The 9,899-nt window shown below is 49.3% G+C and overlaps 1 protein-coding gene across 1 annotated transcript in view; it reads right to left on the bottom strand.

Annotated features, from left to right (window-relative positions):
* LOC144266063 (uncharacterized) overlaps positions 1–9,349 on the bottom strand; it is a 34,574-nt gene extending 25,225 nt beyond the window's left edge. Inside the window, 3 exon segments of the mRNA XM_077819210.1 lie at positions 7,183–7,299; positions 7,966–8,092; positions 9,267–9,349. Coding sequence (XP_077675336.1) covers positions 7,183–7,299; positions 7,966–8,092; positions 9,267–9,308 — 286 coding nt within the window. The 5' untranslated portion in view covers positions 9,309–9,349.
* Positions 9,350–9,899: the final 550 nt, after the last annotated feature.

Below are 9,899 nucleotides of genomic sequence, written 5' to 3' on the forward strand. Positions count from 1 at the left end.
ACAGGAAATGTTCTGGGTTATATCGGGGAATACGAAGGTCTTGCTACACCTACTAAAACAAGGAAGAAGATCACTGTTTGACACATATCGGTACGAATGGGTGCAGTATGTGTCCAGTAATGTAAAACCAGAACTGCTGCTCGGAGAAATTATGATTAAAGTAGCACAGCAACAAGGACAGGAGACTCGGATATGGAAAGTTAGCCTACTCCCCACAATGCATGTGGGATCATACTGGCTACCTCGGACCTCGAGCCAGTGGGCTGGGGGGGGACGGAAAACTATTGGATATTAGAGGATGTACCAAATGGACACCTCAAAAGTGGGTGTGCTTATCCCTGCCTGAAGCCTCAGAACCTCACAGTAAGGATATGTCCATGGGATCCTGTGTATGGGATGAGTTAAGTAATGAAACCAGGGTACTGTATAATGGGCAATGCGTTTGTATTACCTCATGGGAAATTGTATAGTGGGAGGATGGGAGGACCAGTAATCCACCGGTAGATGAATGTAAATGTAATGTAAGCACGATTTTCACTAAAAATCATACTTACTATTTGCCACAGCCAAAAAGATCTCAATTTACAATGGAGGCAGGACGACCAGAGTTCTCCATTCACCTTGATCTTGACTGGCAAGAGTTAGCACTAGAGTTAACTATTAGAACAAATACTTATTAGCTATTAGAACAAACAAGTGAGACCGTAGGGAATACAACTATCCACGTTAATTGGGATGTGTGGAGTGCATTGTTGGATAAAAAGAATGTATGTGAGGCTAGAACCATGAGCCCAGCTCGCCTCTCAATAAATGCGCTCTAAAAGATTATCTAGAAAATGACACTATTGACTGTATTATTATAGTGTCAAAAGAGGGATACTGTTGGGTCGCCCTCAAAGTTACACAAGTAGGATAGAATTATAATTATGTAGTAGTAGAAATAAAGATAGACAAAAGAGTATATAGGTGTGACAAAGTGAGACTGTTCTTGATGTTTCTTCTGGATAGTGTGGGGGTGCCTCAGTTTCCCCTATGCAGTTCTTAAGTATCTAGGTGGTGGGGTAAGGGTGTATGATTATTGCAGAGTCCTAGAGGGCAGGTGTGTGCAGGGGTCTGGACACAGACAATGGCCAACACCCTGTTTCCTGGCAACTGATGACCTGGGCCCTTTCCCCCTGCAAGGTGAGAGCTAAAGGGTTGGAGAACAAAGGAATCAGGTGACCTCCTGGCCAGGGAAAGGGGAAAGCCCAGAGGAGGAGGGGCTGGAGAGAGTTTCAGTTTGGGGCTGGCTGGGACATGGAGTGAAGTGCAGACGTGGTTGTCCGGCTCACTGGCCCCAAAATGGACCCAGCTGAGGGGTCCAGTTCTCTGCACCTATAAGCTCTGTGTTAGACCATGTTCCTGTCGTCTAATAAACCTCTGTTTTACTGGCTGGCTGAGAGTCCCGTCTGACTGTGAAGTTGGGGTGCAGGACCCTCTGGCTTCCCCAGGAGACCCGCCTGAGCGGACTTGCTGTGGAAAGCACACGGAGGGGCAGAGGATGCTGAATGCTCCGAGGTCAGACCCAGGAAGGTGGAAGTTGTGTGAGCTTTGTGTCCTGAAGACAGGCTGCTCACAGAAAGGAGACTTCCCCAGAGTCCTGACTGGCTTCATGGGGAGCAGTTCCAGAGCATCGCCCAGGGACTCCGTGACAATAGGTATTGTAAAAAGGTATGAACATCAGTTCCATGCTGTTGAATTTCACTCCGTAACAAATGCAAGGCCAAAGTGCTAATTATTTCAGGCCGGTACAGGACAAAGAGTCTGTGCTGGATAGTGATAAGAACTTTGAAGAAACAATGCTATTCTTTAAAACAACACTGTGATGCTCTTCCCCCGCGGGGGGGGGCCCTTGTCATGCCTATGTAAATCTTGGTATCCGAAGAGGGAAAAATAGATAGTGGGATAAAACTTGTTAAATGAATCAAGAATCATCGATTGTGTTGTTAAGTAAAAGAATGAATGATGAGTGCATCGAATTGAGAGCCTGAAGCAGGGAAATAATTGGTTAGTAAATGGTGCCAGCCTAATCCTAAGAATTTCAACCTTGATATTGATGGGCCAAAGAATATGCAAAGTGGAGATAACCGGATGACACCCAGAGGGCGAACCAGAATCCACCCAAAACACATCAAGGAAGAACAAGAAGATAACATCTAGCCATGGTGGATGTACCACCTGCTGCTGATTGAGCTGATCCATGGTCATCTCAATTGGAAATTCAGCATGATGAAGCAACTTCCATAGACTTGTATTGAACCAGAGATCTATTAAAAATTGGGTCCAGGGACTGTGTTCTTTGAGTCTGGTTCTACAACCACCCTCCAGGAGCATCGGATGCATATCTGACAACGACTCGGTTCCACTCTCGTGTCCAGGCCACCTGGCCAGTGACTTGGCACGAGCAACATCTAGGCTGGTAACTATAACAACCTTTATGTAGAACCTGTGTGAGAATGTCTGTGTGTGTGAAGAAAAGGAGGACTTGTGGCACCTTAGAGACTAACAAATTTATCTGAGCATAAGCTTTCGTGAGCTACAGCTCACTTCATCGGATGCATTCAGTGGAAAATGGATCTATATAGAAATTGCATAAAGGAATATTTTGTTGTATTTACAATTAACATGGCAATTTGCCTTGTCCCTCTTACAAGATCCTGTTGGTATCATTTTTATTAGTATAACACTACGCAGTTTATTCCTGCGGGGGAGTGAATCCTTTTCAAGGAATTCCTTCTACAGAAATCATTTACCCTCAGCCTGATGTTTCACTTTTTGTGCAAAACTAAAACCGTCAAGAGGGTAGGGGTTTTTTGGGGGGTGGGAAGTGGGTTGAGGGGATGACAAGTCACTCAGGGTTTGTGTTATGTAATCTGAAAACCATGTCTTGTTTTACAACCCAATCAGTGACACTGCTGAGCTGGAAGGGGTAAATGGCTGCTACCCAGCAGGACTTTGATCTACAGTCACAGACTGCGTTCGGGCTGAGGGCTGTGCTAAGCATTGACACTGAAGCAATGTAAGTGACAACGATTTCATACCACTGAGAGAGCAGGAGGAGAGGGGATGTGACAAAGGCCATTCCACCCCCTCTCCCTCACACCCAGCCCATACACCAGGGTACTCCAAGCTGTGGCCCGAAGGACGATTTCGTCTGGCTCCCAAATATGTCCGCTCTCCCAGCAGCAGCTACCTGGAACGCGGGGCAGTTTTTGAGCATTACAGTGAAGCGCTGGAAGTGCCAGAGACCTTCTCTACAAAATGGCATCCTCCGTGTGGTGTAACCTCGCACTCATCACTTATCATACATGACTAATCCTGCCCTGCCCTGCATCATTCCCAGCTTTCTCCTTGCTCGCCAGGGACAGGTTTCTCCAGTTTGAGATGTCATGTGCGAAGTGAAGTGGCAGAGAGGGGGTGGGGCGGGAACCTTGAGAGGACAGCGCTTTCTCTGCCAAAGGCCAGTGACTCTGGGATGCTCACCTAGGCTGCAAGCAGGTTTTTGTCCCTATCTGAACTATTTCGAGATCCAGGTGTCAAGGGCCATAGGACACCAGCTTGAATCAGGAGGGGCAGCGGCATGAAACACACTTGAAAAATCTCTAGGGCACCCCGGCTTGGTATGATTTTCTGAGATGTGGAAAGCCTAGAAGGTGGTGTTGTGGTCTATGGACCGGCAGGCGTGTCTTTCTAGCCAGGTGCTTGTCTGACCCCCCAGTGCCAGACCCACTGACACGCACAGATGGATTTTATCCTCACAGCCCCAGTGCCCTCTCCATTACGCAGGTGGGGTTATTTAGGCATGGTGGAGCTGTAGTGACTCGCTTCTAGAACTGAAGTGAGATCTTTTGAATCCTACTGCAATGTCCTACCCACTAGGTAAATGCAGCCCCCATATGCTCCCCCACCACATGCTCCCCCACCACGGAGACCTCTCTCTTTCCCTCAAATCTTCCCTGTCCCCACATTGTCCCATATCACTATCCCACCCCTCTTCCAACTTCATCACCTCCTGTCATAACCATAGGGGTAGCCTAAATTCCTCCTTACCTGTAAGGGGTTAAGAAGCTCACGTAACCTGGTTAGCACCTGGCCAAAGGAACCAATGGGGACAAAAGATACTTTCAAATGTGTGGGGGGGGGGGGGGGGGGAGGTTTTTTTTTTGGGTTCTTTGTTTGTGTGGCCATTTGCTCTTGGGACTAAGAGGGACCGGGCATCAATCCATATTCTCCAAATCTTTCTGAACAAGTCTCTCTTATTTCAAACTTGTAAGTAACAGCCAGGCAAGGCATATTAGTTTATCTTTGTTTTCTCAACTTGTGAATTTTCCCTTTGATAGAGGGAGGTTTATCCCTGTTTTGCTGTAACTTTGAAACTAAGGCTAGAGGGGGTTCCTTTGTGCTCTTTGAATTTTCTGCTACTCTGTAAGGTTAACTACCAGCCTAAGTACAGAGGTGATTCTTTTACCTTTTTCTCTTTAAATAAAATCCTTCTTTTTTAAGAACCTGACTGATTTTTTCCCATTGTTCTAAGACCCAGGGGTTTGGGTCTGTAGCCAATTGATGAGGCTATATGCTCAAACCTTCCCCAGGAAAGGGGGTGTAGGCTTGGAGGAATAGGACTCCAAGTGGTCCTTTCCCTGATTGTTTGTTAAATCACTTGGTGGTGGCAGCAATCCCAAGGCAAGAAAGGAATCTGTGTCTTGGAGAAGTTTTAACCTAAGCTGGTAAGAATAAGCGTAGGGGGGTCTTTCATGCAGGTCCCCACATCTGTACCCCAGAGTTCAGAGTGGGGAAGGAACCCTGACACCTCCCCATCTCCGATCCATTTCTCTTTCACAGCTTTGAGGCCCCATCATTTTTAGGTCCCATCCTAGGTCACAGATATCCAATGAGTAGGAAAGAGAGGAAGTATGATAATAAGACTCCCTGGCGTAACCAGGAGATCTTCAATGACCTGAAACGCAAAAAAGAGTCATACAAGTGGAAACTAAGTCAAGTTACAAAGGATGAATATTTAAAAAACACCCACAAGCATGTAGGGACAAAATTAGAAAGGCCAAGGCAAAAAACAAAACTAAACTAGCTAGGGATATAAAGGGGAACAAGAAAGCATTTTATAAATACATGGGAAGCAAGAGGAAGACGAAGGACAGGATAAGCCCATAACTAAATGAAGAGGGAGAGACAATAAGAGAAAAAGCAGCAATGGCCGAACTGTTAAATGCCTCTTTTGTTTCAGTTTTCACTGAAAAAGTTAGCAGTAATCAGTCAACTAACATAGTGAACACCAGTGTCAGTGGGATAGGATCTAAGCCTAAAATAGGAAAGGAAACAGTTATGAATTACTTAGACAAGTTAAAAGTAAATACATCCTATACTACTTAAGGAACTGAATGAAGAGATCTCTGAGAACTTGTGGGGGATGGTAGAGAGAACCAAGGAGTGGAAAAGGGCAAATATAGTACCTAGCTACAGAAAGGGGACAAGGACAACTCAGGGAATTATAGACCAAACAGCTTAACTTCAGTACCCAGAAAGATAACGGAACAAGTAACCAAACATTGTATTTGTGAGCACCTAGAACAGAGTCTCAAACTCAGTTTACCTTAGGGCCAGTGCCAGTCCTCAAATCCTCTCAGCGGGCCAGTACTGTCACTCATGCCGCCCAGAACCTGTCCCACAAAGACTCTGGGAGAGAGTTTGGGTGGGGGAAGGAGGTCTGGGGTAGGGGATTGGGGTGCAGGCTCTGGGATGGAGTTTGGGTGCTGGGTGCAGGCTCTGGGCTGGGGCAGGGGGTGAGTGTACAGGAGGAGGGGGAGGGGTGCAGGCTCTGGGACAGAGGTCGGGGGAGGGATGCAGGCTCTGGGAGGGGCCATTGTAAGTCGCCTGGGGAAGCGGGGGGAAGCACCTGGGGTCAGTAGGTGGGGCCAAGGGAGAGACCTTGTCCCAAAACTGCTGGAGCCTCGCAGGACACATTGGGGAGGTTCGCGGGTGCAGAGTTTGAGACCCCTGACAGTCAGCATGGATTTGTCAAGAACAAATTATGTCTAACCAACCTAATATTTTTATGGACGATTCAAAGCTGGGTGGGGCTGCAAGCACGTTAGAGGACAGGATTAGAATTTAAAGTGATCTTGACAAACTGGAGAAATGGTCAGAATTGAAATGACAGCTTAGGAAGGAGTACTGCAGAAAACCATCTGGGGTTATAGTGGATCACAAATTAAATATGAGTCAATGTAATACTGTTGAAAAGAAAAAAAGTATATATTCTGGGATGTATGAGCAGGAGTTTTGCAAGCAAGATGTGATAAGTAATTCTTCTACTCCTCTCAGCACGGGTAAGGTGTCAACTGGACTACTGTGTCCAGTTCTGGGTCCCGCACTTCAGAAAGGATGTAGACAAACTGGACAGGGTCAGAGGAAAGCAATGAGAATGATTAAAGATCTAGAAAACATGACCTACGAGGAAAGATTGAAAAAATTGGATTTGTTTAGTCTGGCGAAGGAAAGACTGACGGGGGCTTAACAAGAGTCTTCAAGTACATAAAAGGCTGTTACAAAGTAGAGGGTGATAAATTGTTTTCCTTATCCACTGAGGCCAGGACAAGAAGTAATGGGCTTAAAGTGCAGCAGGGTAGATTTAGGGTAGATATTAGGAAAAACTTCCAAACTCTAAGTGTAGTTAAGCACTGGAACAAATTACCTATGATGATTGTGGAATCTCCATCATGGGAGGCTTTTAAGAACAGGTTAGACAAACATCTGTCAGTCATGGACTAGATAATACATAGTCTTGTCTCAGTAGAGGGGACTGGACTAGATGACCTACTGAGGTCCCTTCTAGTCCTACATTTCTGTGATTTCTAGGATTCACGGATATTAAGGCCAGACAGGCTCGTTGTGCCCATCCAGCCTGGCTTCCTGCCTATCCCAGCCAGGGAAACTCCCCCAGTGATTCCTGCCTCCAGCCCAGTAATTCCTTCCCCTCCAAAATAAATACTGGCCCCTAATTCCCAGCCTCCATTTGTCCCCTTCAGTTCTTCGGCAGTGGATTTCACTCTGCCTTTGCCTTCTAGATTAAGGAGCAATCCACTAGCAGGTGCGTAAATCAGAAGGGATTGGATTATTACGACTCACCTAGGAATGGGCTCTCTGGCCCAGAGCTTTCCCTGGAGTCCTCGACATCCTGAATCCAGAGCTCTGCCTCCCCTACCTCGATCCAGTGGATTAAGTCCGGTGTGGAACCTGAATAGCCTGTTTGGGGGGAATTAATCAGTTTTATTACTAAAGTTTTGGGGGTAGGGACTCATTTATATGTTGGTGCAACCAAACACAGTAGGGCCCTGATCTCAGTCAGTGTTTGTCTGCGCAGCACTTGGTGCGATGAGGCCCCAATCTCAGACACTGCTTGAGAGGAAAGCGCAGGAGATCCCAAGCAGGAGAATAAAGAAATAAAACTTCCATAGAGGAGATTTCGTCCTGTCTCCCGCCAGGCAAGTTCAGTTCGTACGCTGAAGCAGTAACATCTATGACCCTTCTCAATTTGCTTTGGGGCTGAATCATGGCAGGTGTCACTGTTATACAGACCTACCATTTTTTTGCTTAGCGTGCAAGAATTGTTCAAATGTACGGTTAAGATTATGATGTTCATTCTTTCTGGGGAGGTGGGGAGCTGTTTTCTTCCTGCCTTAATAGTCTTATTTGCTCATGTGCTGTTTGCAACCAGCCCTGTGCCAGGACTGAGGTAAGTAAACAAGGTACACTAAGACTAGCCCCAGGCTCTGCAGCCTTGATTTCTTCTTCAACAGGAAGCAGAACTGAAAGAGGCTGACATCTGCAACTGCTTGGGCACATGGCAGGTGAGACAACAAGGGAACCCAGACATTTCACAGCTTTGAGTAAAGATAAATTGGTCCTTACCCAAGGAAACGAGGGCCCGGTAATTCCTCAGCATCTGGTCCCGGTACAGCTGCTTCTCTGGCCGGGATAAGAGCCCCCACTCCTCCCGGGTGAAATACAGAGCCACGTCCTCAAACGCCACCCGCAGCTGCTGGCACAAGCGTTACACACTCAGCACCCTCCGCGCCAGCCCCAGCCCGGGCTCTCAGCAGGGGACGCGGGTTCTAGGGCAGCGGCTCCCGGGGAACCCCCAGCCCAGCAGCTGTGACCCAGGGAGACCCCCCCGCACAGCCCCCCGGGGACTCGGGCCCCGCTGGCCGGGGACAGGAGTCGCCCTCGGCTCCCCACGGGGCTCTGGGGCGGGGCGCTGGGAAGGGCCCGAATCCCAGGGCAGGGACCAGGCTCCTCCCCCGGCCGGAGTCCCCGCCTCCGCCCCAGGCCTGTGCTCGGCCCCGCTCCCGCCCCCGGCTCGGCCGCCTCGGGGCTCCTCGGCCCGGCCGGGGCCTCGCTCGGGGCAAGGGGCCGCGCCCGGCTCCGCGTGTCCGCCCGGCCCGGGGCCCCCAGCGCCGCTCCCCGGCCCCAGCGCTCCGGCTGCGGCAGCCCCCAGCCCCGGGGTCACTAGCGCGGGAGGGACCCGGTCCCGGCCCCCCTCGGCCCCAGCCGGGAGCAGCCAGTGCCCGGCCGGGGAGTCCCCGCCCCGCGTCCTACCTGCGCCGGCCCCGGAGCAGCCATCGCCGGGCTCGGCTCCGGCCGCTTCCTCCGCCCGGGCAGCGACTTCCCGCCCCGCGGCTGGTGCCTCCCTCCCCGGGGCCGCAGCCGGCTCCAGCCCTGCTGCGCTTCCCGCCCGCCTCCCTGCGGCTGCAAGGACCCCGCGCCTGCTCCAGCAGCCGAGGGAGACCCCAGCGCAGGGACCTTCCGGTGTGGTGTGTCTATTACTGCTCCCCCGGGAATGTGCGACTGGCCGCAGTTACTGACACGTAGCAGATTGTAAGAAACTGCTGTGGTATAAAACAGCTCCCTGAGGTAGCAAATGCCTCCAGGTAGCAGCTTCTTGCACTGTCCCGTGTGACATTGTTACACGTAGAAATGTGCTATGTGTAGAAAGCTTGTGCTCAAATAAATTGGTTAGTCTCTAAGGTGCCACAAGTCCTTATTTTCTATGTGTAGCAGTTACTGATAGGTGTAGATTGTAAGAAACTGCTATTTGATGCAGCAACCTAAATCTCCCTTGCTGGAATTTAAGCCCATTACTTCTTGTCCTATCCTCAGAGGTTAAGGAGAACAATTCTTCTCCCTCTTTCTTGTCACAACCTTTCACATACTTGAAAATTGTTATCATGTTTCAGTCTTCCCTCATAGGTCATGTTTTCTAGACTTTTAATCTTCACAGTACTCCAGTTGAGGCCTGATCAGCACAGAGTACTTGCGGACGATACTAAACTGGGAGGAGTGGTAGATACGCTGGAGGGGAGGGATAGGATACAGAAGGACCTAGACAAATTGGAGGATTGGGCCAAAAGAAATCTGATGAGGTTCAATAAGGATAAGTGCAGGGTCCTGCACTTAGGACGGAAGAATCCAATGCACCGCTACAGACTAGGGACCGAATGGCTAGGCAGCAGTTCTGCGGAAAAGGACCTAGGGGTGACAGTGGACGAGAAGCTGGATATGAGTCAGCAGTGTGCCCTTGTTGCCAAGAAGGCCAATGGCATTTTGGGATGTATACGTAGGGGCATAGCGAGCAGATCGAGGGACGTGATCGTCCCCCTCTATTCGACATTGGTGAGGCCTCATCTGGAGTACTGTGTCCAGTTTTGGGCCCCACACTACAAGAAGGATGTGGATAAATTGGAGAGAGTCCAGCGAAGGGCAACAAAAATGATTAGGGGTCTAGAACACATGACTTATGAGGAGAGGCTGAGGGAGCTGGGATTGTTTAGCCTGCAGAAGAGAAG

This window comes from Eretmochelys imbricata, chromosome 6, assembly GCF_965152235.1.
Source record: "Eretmochelys imbricata isolate rEreImb1 chromosome 6, rEreImb1.hap1, whole genome shotgun sequence".
Lineage (NCBI taxonomy): Eukaryota > Metazoa > Chordata > Testudines > Cheloniidae > Eretmochelys > Eretmochelys imbricata.